The sequence below is a fragment of the Chelonoidis abingdonii genome, chromosome 1 (genome assembly GCF_003597395.2).
Source record: "Chelonoidis abingdonii isolate Lonesome George chromosome 1, CheloAbing_2.0, whole genome shotgun sequence".
Taxonomy (NCBI): domain Eukaryota; kingdom Metazoa; phylum Chordata; order Testudines; family Testudinidae; genus Chelonoidis; species Chelonoidis abingdonii.
Genome location: NC_133769.1, coordinates 32,224,754 through 32,246,599, shown reverse-complemented (window position 1 = coordinate 32,246,599; position 21,846 = coordinate 32,224,754). Strand labels below are relative to the sequence as shown.

At 45.6% G+C, this 21,846-nt stretch overlaps 1 protein-coding gene and 1 long non-coding RNA gene across 2 annotated transcripts in view; one reads left to right on the top strand and one right to left on the bottom strand.

Moving 5' to 3' along the window:
- The window catches only part of CPNE8 (copine 8), a 246,775-nt gene that overhangs the window by 22,754 nt on the left and 202,175 nt on the right, over positions 1–21,846 (bottom strand). Inside the window, 2 exon segments of the mRNA XM_075064967.1 lie at positions 4,716–4,773; positions 19,769–19,871. Coding sequence (XP_074921068.1) covers positions 4,716–4,773; positions 19,769–19,871 — 161 coding nt within the window.
- The window catches only part of LOC142046736 (uncharacterized), a 471,037-nt gene that overhangs the window by 281,731 nt on the left and 167,460 nt on the right, over positions 1–21,846 (top strand). The gene's annotated exons all lie outside the window — the stretch shown is intronic.

The following is a 21,846-nucleotide window of genomic DNA, read 5'->3' as shown; positions in this document are numbered from 1 at the left end:
CCCACGCACGTCTTCGAAGGAGTGTAATGTTTGCTCCCTGGAGACGAATGAGTTCGGAAAGAATCGGGTAGGAATATGTCCTGCGTTGACATGAAAGGCCGAAACAATTTGGGAGAAAGCGGGGTGCGGTCTTCAGTTGTTACTTTGTCCGGTGCAAACACCGTATACGGGGGCTCCACCACTGAGGGGCAATGCAGCTCTGACAACACGCCTTAGCAAAAATGGGAATGGCCACCAGGAATGCTGTCTTCACCGGACAGTAGAGGAAGGGAACACGTCTACCAGCGGCTCAAACGGGGGGGACATGAGACGGGAACAACACTAGGTTGAGATCCCAAGAGGGGCTGGTGGGGCGGACCTGGGGGTAAAGACGCTCCAGCCTTTAAGGAACTAGTCACCATCGGGTGTGGAAGAAACGAGCGGCCGTCGCTCCCGGTGGAAGGTGAGATAGCCGTTTAAGTGGACCCGGAGAGAGGATACCGCCAGGCCTTGCTGCTTGAGCGACCAAAGGTATTCCGAGGACTGATGGATGGAACTTGGTGGGTAGAACACCCCTCCGCGCACAGCACGTAAACGTGTCCATTTGGCTACGTATTGGTCGCCCAGTAGACAGCTTCCTACTTCCCAGAAGGACCTGCCTCATGGGGGAAGAGCAATGCAACTCGGAACCTAGTCAGCCACGCAGGAGCCACGCTGAGAGGTGCAGCGACTGGACAGGGTCGGGTGGCAAAGCCCGACGTGGTCTTGCCAGTGATCAGATCCAGGTAAAGGGCAGGGGAACAGAGTTCCGTACCGAACAGGTCCAACAGCACGAGGAACCAATCTGCTCGGGCACGCCGGAAGCGATCAGAATCAACGCGGGGGCCCTCCCTGCGCACCTTCAGAAGGACCTTTGGAGAATTCAACGGAACAGAAGAAAGCATAAAGAGGTGCGTCACCCATGCAATTACCGAAAGGGCGTCTGCCACGAGCCGGGCTCGCCCTTGGGACAAAGCAAAACAGTCGGGACTTCCGTTCCTGCGGGATGCAAAGAGGTCCATGTGGGAAGCCCCCACTCCGAGAGCGCAAGGCGAGTGTCCGGGCGAAGGACCACTCGTGGGGAGCAAGAGGACCGCTGAACGATCCGCCAGGGTATTCCGAGCCCCTGGCGGAGGAAGGAAGCGACTAGGTGAACTGAATTGGGCTATCAAAAGTCCACACACGCATGGCCTCCTGACAAAAGAGAGAGAATCTCGTTCCGCCTTGCTTGTTCACATAGTATACGCGTTGTGTTGGAAAAGAAGCTAGGGACGTGGAGGTCAGCTATGCCGCGCTCCACAGTTCCAACGACTGACACGGCGGTAAGAAGGAACTGAGGAGCGAGCGGGCCGGCAGGGGTATATATTACCCGCCATGGCGGCGCCACTCTAGGGGGCGACCTGCCGGCCCACTGGAGTTGCTAGGGTAAAAGTCTTCCGACGAAAGTGCACGCGCAGCGCATACACCTATTGGAATGGATATGAGCAATCACTCGAAGAAGAACCTGGGCTTCCAGGGTCTGTGGCTCTGAGGCAGACCTACCCTGTGGACTACCCCACAGAATCCAGGGTCCGCAGCTCCACCATATGGACTGCTCTGGGACCAAGGATTCCCAGCTACCAGGGTCTGTGGTAACCTTACCACATGGACTTCTGTGGAGCTGGAAGCCTGGAAACCCTAGAGGCTCTTGGCCTCCAGGCCCCTGCTGCTGAGCTGGGATGTCCTAGGGTGGGCTCACAGGATCTGTGGCAGCCTTGCCATGTGGACTGGCCTGGGCCCTGGACTCAGGGCTTCCAGATGCCTGGGATAGCTGGCTCCCTGTACTGCCCAAATCCCAAGTGGGCAGCCTCGGGAGCCAGCTGGCTGAGGTGTCTGGAAGCCTTGTGATCTGCAGCCTGGGCAATCCGTATGGTCTGGCTGCCCCAGAGTCATACACTCTGGGAGCCCAGCAGCTACTGACTGAAATTGACATTCTTGTAAGTTCCACTGCTGATGATAATGGTGAAACTGATAGTGTCAATCTCAGTCAGAGCTGCTAATCTTGGGGGACATATTTTGTTTGGGAAACACCATGTGCTGGTGTTTCCAGGTTTTTTTGGGGATTTCTGGTTCATGAGACATTTTGAAAATTTTTGATTTTGGTCTGACTTGAAATTAATCCCATCTCTGAAATATCAATTTCTCACTAACTAGAAAACCCAAGTTTTGGACAGCCCTAGTTCTATCCTCTGATCAGCCGACATCATTGGATGATCATTTTTAACTCACAGCTGTAAATTTTATTTAAGTTTGAGGGTTCAGTTTGAGAGAACTGCCTATAGTTCTGTAACTGATGATTCCCAAGTTCTTTTCTGGGAAGAAAATGCTCTGGAGATTCATTTGCTGGCTAGTTAAAAGCAGAAGATTTATAGGAGTCTCTTGTTTTCCATTCTCCCCCTCCCCCATGTTTAGGCACTCTGAATGAAGACAAATACTTAGTTTCCTCCAGTTCAGGACAGAAAGATGCTCCCTCTCCTAGCAGAATAGCCTATCAGTGCTTTGCATCCTCCTTTTTAAGTTGGTCTAACCCCCATCCCCACCTAATATTAGGAAGCCCTTTTCAAGATTCATAGCAAATTTTGCATTAGTGATTAAGAGAAAATATAAAAATGTGTAATGTTTCCTGTTAGTTCACATGTGGCCAATCAGGTATTCATCATTGCCATATGTTTAGTAAGGTGTACGGGGATTGCAACTTCTTCAGTGCATGATGGTACCACTGGATCAGTGTTTCCAGGACTGGCATGGAGGAAAAAATGGATTTGTTTAATTCTGGACACTCAGTTTGGGTGAAACTTGATAGTATGTATCTTATCCTGCTGATCCCTACTTTTCTAGTCCTGTCTTATTCATGGTGATCTTTTCTGTTGTTTCATTACTGGATCTGAGTCCTAGGTTTTTTGTCCTTTCTCAGGTATAAGACAACCTCTAATTGAAAGGTTGAGAACAAAATCTCCTATGGGCAGGTTATTTCATTATTGACCACTCCAGGGTTTCTTGCATCTTTCACTAACGCATCTGGTACCTGTTACAATTTAAGATAGAATATGGCACTAATTGGACCATTGGACTGATCCAGTAGAGCCATTACTTTGATCCTATGACAGACAATTATAAGCACATGAACTGCAAGTTCTATTCTCTATTAGTGATAGTCACTTTTTAACCTTGCCATACTTTTTACTGTATTGAGATATTGCAAGTATGGCTTCTTTTTGCTTGAAGACAAATGAAAACATATCCATTTTATACAAACGTGGGTAGGCATGGAAGGACTAAGTTGTTTTAACAGATAAATGTTGGTAAATGTCAATTTCACCACACACACACACACACACCCCTCCCCTCAAATAAAAGTAATACTTCCATTGATGATCAAAATTTACAGATAGGTAAAGAAAAATGTTGCTTGAGAACATAACATTTGATTTAAGGAGATTTACTTTGCATATTTTGATATCCGATATTGACAATTTGTGTTTTAATGGTTCTAAAGCTTTAGAATCTCAACATCTACTGTCATTGAAAAATTATTGCCTGACTGCAACCATTTGTCTGACCATCCTCTAATTTACTGCAAGTATGAAAATTCAAATAGTTAAAACAAGGAAAAAAAATGCATAAACCCCATAATTCCATGTAACAGTGAAAATATAATTGATAAACACAAAAAAATGCTTAAAAACAAACATTGATATTATCTGTTAAAATTATACAAAAAAAAAGTAACAACCGACTTCTGCCAAGCCTAAATATAGGTCAACATTTTCTGGAGCTACAACTGCAACCTCAGGGCTGCAGTAGTAACTGTAGCCCCCATTCTCCACCTCTCTAACGGGGTCAAGGGATGATGTTCAATAGCTTTCATGTCTGTAGACCAATTGCACACTTCTTGCTCTTCACCTGCCAGCTCTGTGTTGAAGTGCTGATATCTGCCATACAATATAGCTTTGTAGAATGCTGGAGAAGTGCAGGCCCACTCAGGTGGCCTCTCTACAGCTCGGATGTTGTTTTGGGTGCATTTGGGGTTTTCTGTACCTGTCTGGGGATTGAGGGTCAGGATTCTGCTCTAAAGTTTGGAAGAATTTTAAAATAATTTTGGTACTTTTTTGTTGACACTATACTATTCTTCTAACACTGTTGCTAAACGATGCTAGTGCCAAATCAAGAGACAATAACCACCACATTTATTATATGAAAATTAAATATTATCTAGATAATATCTTAAATTTACTCAAAGTTCTTTTGTTTATTTGGTTACTGCAGTTAGAAGGATCAGGCACACAGTCAATACTACCAGCCATCTGAAACTGCGCAAATAACTAAGTATCTATTCAGCAAAACTTCTTGAGCATATCCTACCTCCTTCTCTGCATTTCTCTTTTTACATAACAGCTTGTGGAGCATTATAAATGAAGAGCCCACATATGGTTTTGTGAACTGAACAGGTGTCCTTAGGGGCAAAATAACTCCACATGCAGGCTTGTAAGCATGTTGAGCTATTAATCATCAAGTCAGCTGGAAACTTCAACATTGCTCATAGCTTGTTCCATATTATGCTGTTCTTTAAAAAGCACAGAATTTATTTGAAGACCCATATATTATTGAAATATAAGGGCTAAGCAATTTAGGAAAAACATTGATATCAGAACACTTACCATCAAACTCTGCTGGTCCAACTCCTACTATAATTATTGACATTGGAAGCTTTGATGCCTTCAAAACAGGAAGAACACAGATTTAATACACAGTATAATCTGCAAATTTTATGCTGGACTTGAAAGATAATTGGATTAAAAACATGTACAGCTCCTTATATTGTGAGGAGGCAAGGAAAAAATACCCAAGAAAAATACATGTAGGTTGTCTGCTTTACGTTATATAAACATCTTGGATGAAGCTAGTATGAAAGTTGATAATTTTGTTGAGTTTTGGTTTGTTATTTCCCCATAATTTGTCTTTTTATGATTCATATAAAATAAAAAATATGATTAAATGCAACAAACTCTATTAAGGCACAATTAGAGTGCACAACTAAAATTCCTATAGCACTTTATTAATCAATGCAAATAAGTGTTGCAAATGTGCATCCGATGGCAGAACCTGATGCTTAATTAACACACAGTAAAGTACACAGAATTTCAAGGTACCATATATATATCTACCAACTAACTTCATTTTCTTTGCACATGTACTATTTCTATTCCTGGAGCCTCTCAGAAATAAGACTTTACATTTCTTCCATAAAAGAAATATTTATTAAAATTAATTAGCCAGGAGACTGAGAAAAAAGAAAATAGGATGAATAAGATAAAATAAAATTGTGAAAGGTAAATCTTTTAAAAAGAATAGATACTTCAAGGTGTTTATTCTATAAAATCAGATAGATAATATACAGCTTTATGTGAATAAAATATTTGTAAATTCACAAAGGTAATGTCATAAATATTTTAGGGTTCCTCTCCCTGATGGCAGCACAAAACATCTGCAAGTTTAAGGACATGTTCTGGGACTAGCTGCCTGGACATGAAGACAACTAAAATCCATCAAGCAAATGTCAGAACTGACAATTGTTCCTTATCGGGACATACTGCTAAACTTTGAAATCTTTAAAGTCATTCTAAGCAGAACCTGTATATTGGCCAAAATCATACATGTACAATTTCACTTAATAGCAATTGTAGGGAAGCAAGTTGTTTTTGAAACACACATACTCTTCTTTTTATATTTGTCACTTCTGATATTTTATAATGCTGTCCATGAGCTAATTTACTTAAGCAAGAAAATATGACAGACAAATTTAATACTAACACAGCAGACAACTCTTGAAAATAGTCAAATTTGCCTTAAATTACTCCCTCTGAAATGGACTTTTTTTTTTATAATTGTGATACAGCATGGCCAGAGGGCAGCAGGGGCACCTGGCTTGTGCAGAGAGAGGACAGGAAGCCCCCGCACAAGCTGAAGGGCAGGAGAGGGAAGTAGCCCAGGGGAAGGAACCGCCAGTTCAAGTGGTTCACCGCTATCCTCAGGCCCCTGGGCTGGGACCTGGAGTAGAGGGTGGGCCCAGGTCCCTCCCTCTCCACTCCCCTCCTCAAGGACACTAGTGGGGCAATTAATATTCCAATTCAGGGGCAAGAAATGGCGCCCTGAACCCCCCCAAAGAAGAGAAAGCACGAGACCCATCATAATAGTGCTGGCAATTTGCCACAATAATATAGGTTATGTCAAATGAAATTATACCTAATATGGTATACAGTTAAGACACCAGGAAATGACTGCAATTACAGTGTAATTATAAAATGTAATCCAGGTAGTTAACCTTCTGGTTATAGTATCTTGTATTAGGAATATATATGTAAAGTATAATAAAGTAATTACAGAGTAATGTATTAAATTATAGGGTAATAAGTATATCAGCACAGTAGTTAACTGCAGCTATCAAAAATATGATTGCAGTGTAATTAAATTGTAACTGCAGTATACATTCAGTATATACAGTACTGCTTTCACTGCAGTGTAACTATAGTTACTGTATTATAAAATGTATTCAGATATTTAATAAATAAAATACCGTACAATTTTTATTACAATCTTGAATATAAATTACTTCCATGGACTCTGTCTGGTATACACAAAGCAGTATACAGTACTACATGATGCTACAAGTATGAATCCTGTAAGAAGGGGAAGTGAAGTTTATGAATGAAACCTTACCATTGGGATCTCCTGAATAAGTGCTTAATGTTGCAACTTTTAACGGTACATTAATATAGTTTTTCCATCAAAGTAGAGTGCATGTGGCATACCAGTAATGAGAGATTATGCTCAGTGCCTGAAAACATCATTTATACCTAAACCACTGAAAATATATTCTGCTTGAACTTTACATAGATCAGACTTCATGAACTTCATTGTCTTATTACACCAAGAAACAGATTTTTTAGTAATTAATGAAAAAAGCGTTATCTTATAGCAATTCATTTTCAGTATATTTTTGTCAAGGTGACAAATGGATTAAATAAATGTAATACAATTTTAATCCCAAGAATCCAGACAGAAAAATTAACATAGCTCCATAAAAGTAAAAAAAGTACAGATATCTCCAACATTTCACTTACTACAAGTTAAAGCTTTCCAGGTTGGCAAGCCTCCATTTCCAGAGGAGAGGGAGAAAAAGGGGGTTACAGGGAGACCTCATAGGGGGAGGGCTAAATTCCTCTAAGCTGCGCAGCCACGTGGCCATGCAGCAGGCTATCAAGAGCCACCTGGGAGGGAGACATGTCTCTCCCCCAGCCCTGCACCCAAAGCTGCTGCGGCTGGCACCTCTCCCTTGGTCCTGCCCTGGATCTGCTGCGGCCGGTGAGGGACACCTTTCCCCTGGCCCTGAAGCTGCTGCAGACAGCGAGAGGCGCCTCTCCCCCGGCCCTGGGCTGTAGCGGTGAGAGAAAGCTGGGGGGAGTCCTCTCTCCCTGATGCAACCCCGGGGAAGCCTGTACCCCAAGCCCCTCCATCCCTGGCCCCACCTCAGAGCCTTCACCCTTGCACCCCAACCCTCTGTCCCAGCCCTGAACCCCTTCCAAACCTCTCATTCCCACTCCCGCCATGCATAGACAGGTACCTGTTCCGTAACTGGTGGTCTTCGAGATGTGTTGCTCATGTTTATTCCACAGTATGTGTACGTGCTTGCCACGTGCACTGGTGCTGGAAGTTTTTCCCTCAGCAGTACTCGTAGGGGGAGCACTGCTGCGACCCCTGGAGTGGCACCACTATGTTGTGCTATAAGGGGAGCCATGCACTCCCCCTACCCTCAGTTCCTTCTTGTCTGATCAACTCCAACAGTGGGGAACGAGGGCAGGATGTGGAATAGACATGAGCAATACATCTCGAAGAATACCAGTTACAAAACAGGTAACTGTCCTTTCTTCTTCGAGGGCTTGCTTATGTGTATTCCACAGTAGGCGATTACAAGCTATGTGTGATGGAGGTGGGAAGGAGTTTATGGATTCCCTGGCTGGAGCACAGTCCTACCGAAAATGGCATCATCCCTGGCGTGGGAGACGATAGCATAGTGCAACGTGAATGTGTGTACTGAGGACCAGGTAGCAGCCTTATAAATGTCCTGGAAGAGACGTGGGCCACAAAGGCAGCTGATGAGGCCTGAGCTCTTCTTGAGTGCACCCTCATGATAGGTGGTGCAGGAACCCTTGCTAGGTCGTAGCATGTCCGGATGCACGACGTGATCCACTGAAACAGTCTCTGGGTGGAGATCAGCTGTCCCTTCATGCGCTCTGCCGAGGCAACAGAGTTGCAAAGACCTACGGAATGGTTTAGTCTGCTCCAGATAAAAGGAAAGCGCCCTGCGCACATCGAGAGTATGGAGGTGGCGTTCCTCATTAAAAGCATGCGGCTTGGGGCAGAGGACAGGTAGGAAGATGTCTTTGGAAAGGAATGCAGGGTGCGGGCGGAGCTGAACCTTGTCTTTGTGAAAGACTGTGTAAAGGGGATTGCAGGTCAGGGCCTTAAGCTCTGAGACTCGCCCGGCTGATGTGATGGCCAGAAGGAAGGCTACCTTCCAGGAAAGGTGAGACCACGAACATGTGGCCAGGGGTTCAAACAGGGCCCCCGTGAGGTGGGACAGCACCAAGTTTAGATCCCACGGAGGGACAGGCGTTCTAGCACAAAGGAAGGACAGGTCTAGCCCTTTGAGGAAACGCCTGGTGATGGCATGGGAGAAAACTGAGCAGCCCTGGATCGGCGGATGGAATGCCGAAATAGCCACCAGGTGCACCCTGACAGAGGAAGGGGCCAGGCCTTGAGTTTGAAGGGAAAGAAGGTACTCAAGGATAAGCTGGAGTGGGGAAGACGCTGGGGAAACACCCCGCTCACTCGCCCACCTGGAGAACTTGGACCATTTTGTCAGGTAGGTCTGGCACGTGGATGGCTTCCTACTTTCGAGGAGGACACACCTGACCCCCTCCAAACATTCTCTCTCCTTCGCATTTAGCCACTGATCAGCCAGGCTGTCAGATGGAGTGTGTCCAGATTGGGGTGGAGGAGCCGGCCCTGGTCCTGGGAGCGGAGGTCCTGGCGGAGCGGCAACAGCTGGGAAGGGGCCACAAGTAAGCCTAGGAGGATCCCGTGCCAATGCTGCCGGGACCAAGCTGGAGTGATTAGGAGGACACATGCTTTGTCTGTTTTTACTTTCTCCAGGACCTTGTCAATGAGGGGAAAATGAGGGAAAAGCATAAAAAAGTTGGCCCGACCATGACACGAGGAGGCATCAGAGATCACGTTCCTCCGCACTCCCCCCCGGAACAGAACCCGTGGTAATGGCGGTTCTGCCAAGTCACAAACAGGTCTACTTGGGGAGAGCCCCACACTCAGAAGAGCTGGTGAGTGACCTCCGAGTGAAGTGACCACTCGTGTTGGGTGGAGTAAACCCTGCTCAGGCGATCGGCCTGTGTGTTGTTGATGCTCAGTAGGTGGAAGGCCTTCAGGGAGATGTCGGGGGCTATACAAAACTCCCAGAGGTTGAGGGCTTCCAGGCATAGGGCCAAGGACCGCGTCCCGCCTTGCCTGTTGATGTAAAACATTGCAGTGGTGTTGTCTATGAGTATTCTGACCACCTTGTCGCGCAGCTGTGAGCTGAACGCCATGCAAGCTAATGGTATCGCCCTGAGCTCCCTGACATTTACGTGAAGGGATAGCTCCTTTGCTGACCATATTCCTTGGGTCTGAGAGTTCCCTAAGTGGGCTCCCCAGCCCTGGTCCGACGTGTCGGACACTAGGTCTAGTGACGAGGTGGGGTCTGGAAGGAAATTCCCTGGATCATATTGCCTGGGCAGGACCACCATTGAAGCGTGGCGATCACCCATGCAGGTAACGAGAGGACCTTGTCTAGTTTGTCCCAGGCCTGGGAGAACTCAAAGGCCAACCAGAGTTGGAGGGGCCTCATCCGAAGCCTGACATGGCAGACCAAGTATTTGCACACCACCATGTGGCCCAGAAGCTGTAGGCATGCCCTGGCCGTGGTAATAGGAAACTCTGTGACCGAGGCTATAAGCCCCCTCAGGGTGAGGAACCTGTCCATGGTAAGGGAGGCTGTGGCCTTGGAGGTATCCAGGAGAGTGCCTATGAATTCTGTGCGCTGCACCAGGAACAATGTCGACTTGGCCTCGTTTACTAGGAGGCCCAGTTTGACACACATGGCCAAGAGCAGGTCCACATGGATCTGAACCTGGGATCGGAAGGTGCCCTTGAGCAGCCAGTAGTCAAGGTAGGGGAATATTTGTACCCCTCGACATCTGCGGTAGGCCTCCACTACTGACACACTTTATGAATACCCTGGGCTCAGTGGACAGGCCAAAGGGAAGGACCGCAAACTGGTAGTGGTCCTGTCCCACTGGGAAATGGAGGAAGCATCTGTGCCCCTCGAATATGTGGATATGGAAGTAAGCGTCCTGGAGGTCCAGGGCCACATACCAATCGCCAGGGTCCAGGGAGGGTATGATACATGCCAGGGAGACCATGCGGAACCGGCATTTTGCCATGAACCGAGTGAGGCCTCGCAGATCCAGGATGGGCCTGAGTCCCCCTTTCGTCTTGGGGATCAGGAACTAAAGGGAGTAGAATCCTTTCCCCCAGAATTCCCACAGAACCTCCTCCATGGCTCCCAAGCTGAGGAGCTGACCCACTTCCTGCCGCAGCAGGGGTACATGCGACGGGTTCCCCCTGCTGACTGAGGAAGGGAGGAGGGAGGGCGGGGGTGAGACAAACTGTAGCGTATAACCCTGGGAAATGGTGCTGAGGACCCATTGGTCCGATGTTATTCGAGACAATTCCAGAAGAAACGCAGACAAGCAGTTGCTGAAACCCAACTTTATTGGTGAGAGGGTCCTTTCGGGGTTACCGGGGTACCCTCCCACAACCAGTCAAAACCGCCCCTTGCCCTTCTGCTTTCTCCTGGAGGGCCCAGGTTGCGGGGCAGTGAGACTGCCTCTGAAGTCGCCTTTTCTGAGTTTTGGACCTCTTGTAGGCAGGCTTGTATCTAGACTGAGGCGCCAGAATGGAGGCTTGCGACTTGGGCTTTTCCTTGGGTGGAATGTAGAGCCCGAAGGTTTGAACGGTGGTACGTGAGTCCTTCATGCCATGGAGCCTCACGTCCGTTTGTTCTGCGAACAGGTCCTTGCCGTCAAAGGGAAGATCCTGCATCATGGACTGCGCCTCTGCTGAGAGCCCGGACAACAGTAGCCATGATGCCCTACGCATGGACACGGCCAAGGCCATGGACTGAGCAGCCATGTCAGCCGCATCCAACACTGCCTGCAGAGCAGCTTTTGTAGCAGTAGGGCCCTCCTCCATCAGTGCCTTAAAATCCTTCCTTTCATGCTCCAGAACGGAGGGTTCAAATTTCAGCAGTGATCCCCACAAGTTGAACTCATAACGACTGGGGAGGGCCTGGTGGTTGGCCACCCTAAGCTGGAAGCTAGCGGACAAATAAAGCTTCCTGCCAAACAAGTCCAGCCTTTTGGAGTCTTTATTTTTGGGTGCGGGACCTGGTTAGCCTTGTCTCTCCCTCTGGTTCACAGACTCTACCACTAGGGAGTTGGGGGCCGGGTGGGTATAGGAATATTCGTGCCCCTTCGTGGGCATGAAGTATTTGCACTCTGCCCATTTCGATATCGAGGCAAGAGAGGCTGGTGTTTGCCAGAGGGTGTTAGAGATGTTGGCAAACCCTTCATGGAGTGGGAGGGCCACTCTGCCCAGTGCTGAGGACAAGAGTACATTGAACAGTGAGTATGAGGGTCCCTCCATCTCCTCAGCTTGGAGGTGGAGACTGGCTGCTACTTGCTTTAACAGTTTCTGATGGGCCCTAAAGTCCTCCTGCGGTATAGAGGGGCAGGGGCTACGATCTTGTCCTCTGGTGGAGAGGAAGGGGCCGGTACCTGGCTCTGCGTGCTGGCCAGTGCCGTGGCATCCGCCCCTTGGTCAGACTCCTTTTGCGGTGCCGAGAAGCCGTGACCCGCAGATGTGTCCCTTGGAGGTCTGGATAGCACGGCTGACGGAGCCTCTGATGCTCCAGCTAATGACTGAGGGCCTTGCAGGACGTGCACGGAGGAACAAGGGGTCCACTGGCAGCACTGGTCCTTCCAAGGGGGTCCCTGCCATTGGCCCTGGTGCGACGCCAACGGCACCAGCTGCTCAGATTGGCCCGACTGTCATAGGGCGCTGCGTGCATGACAAGGTTGGGGTTGTCAATTACCTGTCGGTGCTGTGCGTATGGTAGGTGCAGTGGTGCCGAGCATGACGTCTGCCATGGTATCTGGACTCCAGCGTTGAGGAACGGCGCTGCCTCGAGCTGCTGCTAGTCGAGACGCTTCAACGCCTGGATCCATGCTGACGTGGAGCTGGCAATCCCCACCGGGAGTCATGAGCTTGGTGTCTCAACGTGCAAGAGTCGAAGTGTTACCAGCAACGGCGGCCATGTCGGGAGCAACTCCCGTAGCTCCTCCTAGAGTGGGATCCTCTGTGGTGTTGGTGACTGTCCTGCCGATACCCTGTTCTCGGTGTGGAGCGCTGCCTGGAGCTCCGCTCCGACGGCACCCTACCAGACAGCCTGGAGGGCAACCAGAGCGGAGGCTGGGGGCTGTGCCCTGACAGGACGCTGGGTAATGAACGAGTCCAAGAGTGGTCCCCTGACCAGGATCTGCGTCGGGTTGGCGTTGACTGCTGAGATCCCAGCGGTGGCTTGCCTCTAGAGCGGGATCTGGGTGCTGGCAGTGCCCCAGGCATCTGCAGGGTCATATCATCTTTGGCCACCTGCAGGGCCTCCAGTCGAAGGCATGCGGAGTTCAGCCAGAGAGGTCTGAGTCGACGCAGCCGGGCTGCTCCGCTCGACCTGAGTCGGAGCGCTAGAGCCTGGGGGGGAACCAGGGCTGCCTGACGTGGGTCTAGCCTTTCCCCGTACCTTCTCTCGACACTTCTGAGACAATGAAGCCCTCCTCTGCTTTTTCGATGGGGAGCAGTGCCAGCCACCAGAAGGTGCCAGGGGATCGCTGCGTGCTGACAACTAAGTGCCCAGTGCCGATTCCACTCCATGCACTGGGGTGGGAGCTAGTGCCGACTCCATGAGAAGGGCCCAAAGTCTAATGTCTCTCTCTTTTTTCATCCTGAGTTTGAAGGACCTTCAGATTTTACAGCAGTCACTGATATGGGATTCGCCCAGGTAGCAGAGACAGTCGGTGTGCAGGTCACTTCTGGGTATCGAACGCCTACAAGACTTGCACAATTTAAACCTTGGGGCCTGGGGCATACCCTGGCCCAAACTCTAACTAGCTAAACTAGAACTTTTAACGGACTAACTGAAACAGGTACTACTGAACAAGACGAGATTTGGGACGAGCTGCAGCAAAGCTAGAGCAAGTAGTACTGATGCACCGTCACTGGTGGCAAGAAGGAACTGAGGATGGGGGAGCACGCGGCTCCCCTTATAGTGTGACATAGTGGTACCACTCCAGGGATTGCAGCAGCGCTCCCCCTACGAGTACTGCTGAGGGAAAAACTTCCGGCACTGGTGCATCTGGTGAGCATGCACACCTACTGTGGAATACAAATGAACAAGCACTCGAAGAACAACATCTCCATAGGTGCACGTCTAACACATTTCATTCCGCACATGGATGTAAAAAATTAAAGGGAACATTGGGGGAGGGTCAACAGAATTTAAAATTTTTTCAGATGTTGACCCACTGGAGGACCCAGTATCTCAGATGGATGAGGAGTTATAAATTAGTAGAGGATGGCCATCGTGTGCCTGGATTGAGGAATGAACAAGTATATCTGGGAATTAGCTTGAAAAAGTGACAGGAAACCAATGAAGCTGCATCAGCCAGAGAGAGTTCAGGTATCTGAAAGGGCACCGATGGGCAAGTGGGCTCTAGGGCATCCAGGGACAATTCCTGGACTTGCGGCTAAGGATCTGGTACAGGAGAAGGCTCCCTGAGAGCTAGTGTTCATATCTGGTGACCCCTGTAACTACCAAGAAAGTTGTTTCAGTAGTTGTGGGGAGAGATATTATAAATGTGATCAACTTAGGATCACTTGTACCTAAGCTACCATTAACATTTTTAGTTTTGTGATCAGTTACTCTTTATCTATTAGGATACAGTCTAATAAAGAATTCCCTGTGTTGGCTGTAACACTTTTTGAGTTAGGAAATTGACATCTATTATTTTCAGAGTCCAAGGATGTTTTAGTACTAGTAGCATGAGACTTCCAAAAACTCTGTCACTCAAATTGAATTCCCCCATGATCACACAGGTTTTTTCCTTACACATTATAGATAAATGCGTAAAGAGGTGGTATTTGTGTTCCCTAATGTGATTTGGCAGTCTGTAAAAGACACCAATTAATACCTCATCTTATGCTTTATCTATTTTGACATTGATCCATATGCATTTAAGATCATTTTCTTCTGAGTTATCAATGAGTGAGAAACAGGTAATGCCATTTTTGACATAGAGTGCCACCCCAACTCCCCTTTAGCCCACTTGATCTTTCCTAAATAGGTTATAATCACTGATTTTAGCAGTCCAATAGCAAGGATCATCCTACCAGGTTTCAGTAATACTAACTAGATCGAATTTATTCTCATAAATGTATGACTCCACTTCCTTTTGTTTGTTACCCAGGCTGCTTGCACTGGTGCATGCACAATACAAGAATTTCTTCTCTTCAGGTCCTTTTTTTCTTGATTAATTTTGTTCTTAACATCTCGATTTTGTGCTGAGTGCTCATACCTACCCTCTTTTTACCCTCCACTTTTGATATTAGTTTTGCACCCTCCTGACTATTCTAGTCAGCCTGTCCTGAGGAGATTGGTCCCCCTTCCAGTGAGGTGGAAGCCATCCAACCCCCTCTCCCCACAAAAGATGGACCAATGTTCGACAAAAACAAAACCTTCTAGACTACACCACTTCCCTAACCAATGGCTCCAGAATCTTCTGCTTTCCATCACAAGACAGGTCATAGTCGATGTCACCTTCTTTGGGACATATTCATACCCTCATCATATAAAAGTCACATAAAAATCCAGATATGTTCTCCCTACTTGAGTTCTGGTATCTGTGCTGAGGACCAGCCTCTCTGAACCTGACATCAGGTAGCTCTTTAATAATATTTAGAATGAATTTACCAAATGATTGTAATACTGGATCTGGACCAAGATCTTTATATATTGATTTACTTCAGTTGCTGGCTGGAAGTGAAACCATAACTTTGCTAGGTATCCACTTATGAGATCAACTTGCCCAGGACTGGAGTCAAATATTTTATCTTGGTAGAGGTGTGCTAATGTTTGGTAAATAAGACCATATTCTTCTCTCTTTTTTCTGAAATAGATATGGTCTTGGATATAACTTACATACTGGAGTTCTTTGAAGACTGTAATTGACCCTTCCAAAGCCGTGTTTCTGAATGATTTAACAGTGGCTACTGGGCCCTGGACATAATGAGAAGGTCATCCTAACAAGAGTAGACATATACCTTTCACTTGAAGAGAGGGATGATATAGCATTTGTGAATACTCCTATCGAAATGTGTCAAAAATATTTTGTATTAAAAATGTTTCTTATGCTAGCAGAATCTAAAGTATCTTTGGATGATGACTCCTCCTGATCATATGTTCAGTAGATCTTCAGGAGATTTATTTTCATATTCTGAAGCTTTGGGAAGATGATGCTGTAATGACAGATTTCAGTATAGTATAACCTCAGAGTTACCAACACAAGAGTTACAAACTGACCTGTCAACCATACACCTCATTTGGAGCCGGAACTATGCAATCAGGCAGCAACAGAGAGACTTGCTCTCCCACCCCCAAAAAGCAAATACAGTATACTACTGCATTAAAAGTAAACTATTAAAAAAACAAAGGGAAAGATTTAACAAGGTTAGGAAACTGTTTCTGTGCTTGTTTCATTTAAATTAAGATGGTTAAAGCAGCATTTTTCTTTTGCATAGTAAAGTTTCAAAGTTGTATTAGTCATTCAGTTGTAAACTTTTGACATAACCACCATAACAATAAGAGTTACGAATATTTCAGAGTTATGAACAACCTCCATTGCTGAGGTATTCATAACTCTGAAATTCTACTGTATTTCCACCATGGATTTGTTGAATGGGTTGCAAGCTACATTTCTCTTTGCAAGACAAAGCATTTTGTGGAATCCTGTACCCTTCTACAAAATTTTGGCTCTCCACAGAACTGGTTCCTATTATTCTAGTATGTAGGAGATGGTCTATTGCACCCTTCATCTTCTGATGCTTCGAAGGTTCTCATAGTGTTGATTTATTTATTTTGAGTAAAGGATAAACTTGTCCCTAGGACAATAAGCGAGTTATACTGAATATCCTTCCTCGATTATCTCAAGTATTTGTTTTCTGAGGTTGCTCACTCCCAGATGAGGGCCCACCCTGAAGTCTTCTGGGGGGGAGGGAAGAGGAACTGGGCAGGGGGATCTTCCCAGTCTTGGAAAACCTCAAAACAAGAGATGCTTTTGGGGGTGGATGGTTTTTCCAGAGAATCCCATCCTTTCCAACTCTCAGGAAAGGCAGCAATGTACAACTTTTGTGTAACCTATGCTGGAACCTGGAGGAAGAGGGGGATCAAATGGAACACCTGCTAAGATACAGTACTTTGGAGATTCTCTCACTGGAAGGAAGGGGGATTAATTCATTCTCCAAAGCCTCAGTGACAATTTTGTTTCAGTACTCCCCCAAAAGCTTATCAACAAAATATTTGGAAGGATAATCAGATGTTAGACAGCAATTTCACTTTTGTCACAAACCAGTGGCCCCCTTCCTCAGAGGATCTTCTGGGGAGGCAGATCAGCATTGTATGTTGCCAACGCTGTTGCAAGCATCACAAGGCATTCTGGGAAGGGTTAAAGGATTAAAGTTATGAGTGTGGAGCGGAAGATTCCTTTGCAGGTTGCAAGAGGCCAAAAGGGGAGAAAGGGAGAAGAGAACAAGTTAACTCAATGCTTAAGCTCTCAGTTCAGCCCGAAGATAAGATGCGGGCTCCAGTCCAAGGTCACAGCACTCAAACAGACTCTATGCAGACACATCTGCTTCTTACCCAAACCCTACCAAACATGGGAAAAGGGAGGTCAGCTGGGCAGGGGATTGCAAAACTGGTGAGACAGTGAAGGCCAGTGATGGCGAAAATAGAGTCCCGCGTCCCTGAAGCCAGTGTGTTTTCAGACACCGCAGAAAGCTAGTTTGGACTGGTACAAAGAGTAAGGGGGACAGAGGTCTCTGAATTAAACTCCCCCAAAAGACCCCAGGACTTAAAACCCTCCTGAGAGCTGAAGCAAATCAAAGATCAACTGTGGACCCTGGACAACCTGTGCACAAGACAGAACTCCCGTCCACCTCTCCCTCCCCTTCTTTGTACATTACACCCAAGCTTCGCCAGCCCTGGGTAGTGCTTGTGTGAGCATGAAAATGGGTTAGGGCTTGGGACACTAATGGTTTCTTTCTTCCTCTGAGTGATGTGGGGAACCCCCAGCACTCTCCATTGTTATTTTATTAATAAAGCTTTAAAATTCAGTCACTTCGTGTTCTCCGTCATCTCCTCCCCTAACGATCCTGTGGCCTCAGCCTGATCGCCTGACACGTTGGGCAGATTTTTGTAACCAATCTGTCACTTTTTCTTCAAATGGAGCCATAGTTGCCCCCAAGACACATCTTTGGAATTTTTGAATGTATAGCAAATCAGTCAAATGAAACACTCTTGAAAAAGTTGCTAGGGAAACCTAATTCAAAGTAGATTTTTCTTCTCTTTTTTACATGCTCTCAATTGCCGCAGAGCACAGATATCCACAATAAAAAACCGAAGCCAATACTCTCAGGAGTGAGGCTGCTGTATACAACTTTAGTATGAATGTTGATCCTATTCTTTTGATAAGTTTGGCAGAAATACTTCCTCAGTTAGTATGACTAAGCCCTTTAGTACTAAGGAGGTTGCAGCACACTTAACCTTTAACAGAGTAATGAAGACCTTTTAGACCTTAGATACAAGTAGGTCTTGATAGGGAATTCCACTCCACTTTAATCATACCCTCATGAAACAAGTGAGAAAGAATTTCATGTCTTCTTCAGTTTTGTATGGTTTTGTTTTTGTCTTGTTTCATTTTAAAAAAAAACATAGCAACTTCTGAAGTTAGAGCCTCACTTGTGCATAATTCTGAGAAGCTTAGTTGAGACTCTGAGTGATCTCGCACAACGCCCCAGCTTTAGAGATTTCTCCTTCTCTTTACAGGATCAAGAGGGAGACTCTCTCATGAAAGGTTTTAAGACTTTGTGCTCGCCTTTAAGATCTGATTGTGAGCAATATTGTTCACAATTCCCAGGGATAAATCCTGAGAGAAAGAGGGAGGAACCCTGTGAAGAGGAGAATGCACCACCATTAGACTGAAAGGTCACTCTGCAGGTATGTATTCTGCATGTATCCCTTTGGAAAATAGTAGTCACTTTATGACCTGTGCGGGACCCCCTGGAGGCTGGAAGGACAGAGAAGGTAGTTTATCTCACTGACAAGAGGATTTAAATCACTCCACCAATTGCTTTTGGGTTTGGGCTGTGTGAGGACCATCCACACCGAATGAGGAGTGGGCTGCAGGCATTGGAGACAACTGACTTATTAATTACAGAAAGGTCACAGGAGCTAGCACCTTTCAAGGCAGATGAGGACTTGCAGGTAAAACCGCTAGTGAGAAGGGGCTTGCTCTGTGGCCTTTTAAACCATCTCAGCATATATCTTGCCTTTGTGCTGGCTGAGAGCAGGAATTTCATCCTCCTGGTTGCTATGGGGGAAACTTATCTTGCCATGAGGTTTAGGAGATTCCACAGAAACTTTTCTGCTTGTTCTGGAAGCTGTAGCAATAGGTGTCCCATGTCTAGGGGAGAAGCAGAGGGGTTTTGAACAACATACACTTGGTTCCAGGTCACTTATTCTGCCCTTATCTTAGCAAAGGGAATTTCATCTGTGTTGATGTAGACTTTGCCCACACATCAGGTGGGAGCTGAGTTTCTGCAGCCTGCCATCTCTGTCTGCCATTTCTGAGGAGGGAGGGGAAGAGAGGTGCTGTCCTTGAAACCCATCTCAGAAAGTCAAAATACATTTTAAGTTTAGCAGTTTTGAGAAGAAAAACTTCAAAACCAACAAAGAAACTGACTTTAGTTAAAAATCTTTACAAAAACATGTGAAAGCTATGCTACAAAAGGAGACCTAGAGTCTGCAGCACATGGCATTCGGAGGCAAATAATTTTGGAAAGGAGTTTTTCCTAAGGGTTCATCCTGAGCCCAGGCTTACAGTAAAGATCTGGTCTTCTTTCATAGATTGTAAGACCAGGAAAGGGATATGATGATAGGGAATATCCATTCCAAAGACCATCTGACACAAAGAGGACCGAGAAGTCACTTATTTCTAGATTGCACAATCAATATATGGTATCAGCTAGACAACGACGAGTTCCTCAGAGCACTGATTTGATAAAGCTGGTTAAAATTTCACAGTTAGTTTCATTTGGCCTCTATGCCTGGAAATTTTTATTATTTGGAAAGAAGAGTTTAGAGTCCAAAATATTAAGACCAGGAAATATACTGCTTATAAAATACAGAAATCCAAGTTTAAATAGAACTTACGTTAACTACTGATTCCTTTGTTTGAGCCATGTCTGAAATAACCCCATCTGTAATAATGAGAAGAACAAAATACTGGGAGCCATCTTTTACTGAGGAAGCATATCTGAAAGAACAACAACAAAAAAGACCAGAATTATAACAGCAGAAAACCTGTATACAAAAAGACTAATATGACAAACTATACTTTTGCAATTCAATTGATTAAAAAAGTAATACTGAGGGTCTATGCTAGACCCCCCAAAAGAAAAAAGCATTCATCATTAAAACATAGCTGAATATGTTATAACAAAGTAATTGTGGTATTTATGGTAATTATGTATTAATAGATATCTGCAGAAGCAATTGAACAACATTCTCTGTAGCTGCAGAATCAATGAAGCGTGGGAAGTATATTGTCCATTCTGCTGCTCTAATCCATACACAAAGTAGCGTCTGGCAGTGCCTTAGAACTGCATCAGTTATTACATAGTTATTAGAACTGAGGAAGTGGTTGCTGGGGTGTAATGGGGAAATATTATGGGAAGGCTGCATTATGGTGCATTTAAAATACACCTCTACCTCGATATAACGCTATCCTCAGGAGCCAAAAAATCTTATCGCGTTATAGGCGAAACCGCATTATATCGAACTTGATTTGATCTGCCTGAGCAGGCAGCCCCACTTTCCCGGAGTGCTGCTTTACCGCATTATATCCGAATTCGCGTTATATCGGGTGGCGTTATATCAGGGCAGAGGAGTAATTAGGAATCAGCACACTATATGAAGATCTTGTTAAACACCTGGAATGTTTGTGGGTCATATGCAACAATTTGCTATATTCTGTATCAGCAGTTCTGACATCTGAAATTAGCCACCCCTTTACATGACCTGTGATGATTGTGTTGGATCCATCTCTGAGGAGTGTGCAAAAGCTTCATCAGCACAAGATACCAAAATGACTACTTCTCCTTGGGAGGCAGAACTAGCAACAGTTAGTCTGCAACAAGAATATGAGTATGACGCAGTTTCAATATGGAATGCCATAACTAGTAAATACCCCTTGCTCCAGCCTGCAGCTAGGAGTTATTTTACAAGCTAATACATAAGGCACTACATATGATAGCTTACACACAGAGACTACCACAGTTTTATTCTACTTTACAGACAGACTTCATTTAGAGATATAGAGAAACAATTAATTATTTGTTCAGGAATCTGTTTAGCTAAATTACCTGGTCCAGATCATGTTCCCTAGGTCAATACACAGAGGGAACCTTCTGTGTGAAGCTCTCCCTCATATTATTTAGAAATTAGGCCTCAGTCACCTTCACAGAAGCATCTTTCCTCTCAGAAGTCTCGCCAGATATAGGGGCTATACTCTCCAGGCTGTATTACTTCTTCTGATGAATCCACTCCACCTGGGGGCACTGTGGTCAGAGGGAGGCACTGGTAGTGTGATGAGCCAGATTACCAGGGATATATCAGAGTTAAAGTCAATGCAAAGGTGTAGGAAAGCATGGAGATCCTTGGGATTCTGCCAAGTTTAGGGTTCTGTCATTTTCATGATAGGTAAACCCTGTTCTCCCCTCAAAAGGAGAACTCTGCAGAAGCATCCCCATGGAGATTTACTTCCATTGTGACTTCTCCTTTTGGTTTTAACATGCGAGGATATGATCTTGGCCTCTGTTATTATCAGTCACGCCATAATGCATAATTTCATAGTTGGTCCCATGTGGATGATAAGCCCATACAATAGCACAAAGTAGTAGTATAAAAATGAAGTAATATACATGTGGAACAACGTTTCACTCACTAGTGTCTAGAGTGATTTTCTTTAAATCTCCTACCCTGGTCTTCATTCTTTAAAATGTATATCAATGTAGTATATTAAATTAATTTATATTTAAAAAGAGCTTTCTCAGGAATGGACTTGTTTCTCAGGAATGACAGTTTGTCAAAGAGTTTCTGCAATGGCATAAAAACAATTGAAAACAGTTGCAGAGGTGTAAGTGGTAGCTGCATGTTCCTTACTCTAACCATTGGTCTTGTCACTGCAGATTTTTACAAACTGAGAACATTATGTGTAGGATTCAAAATAT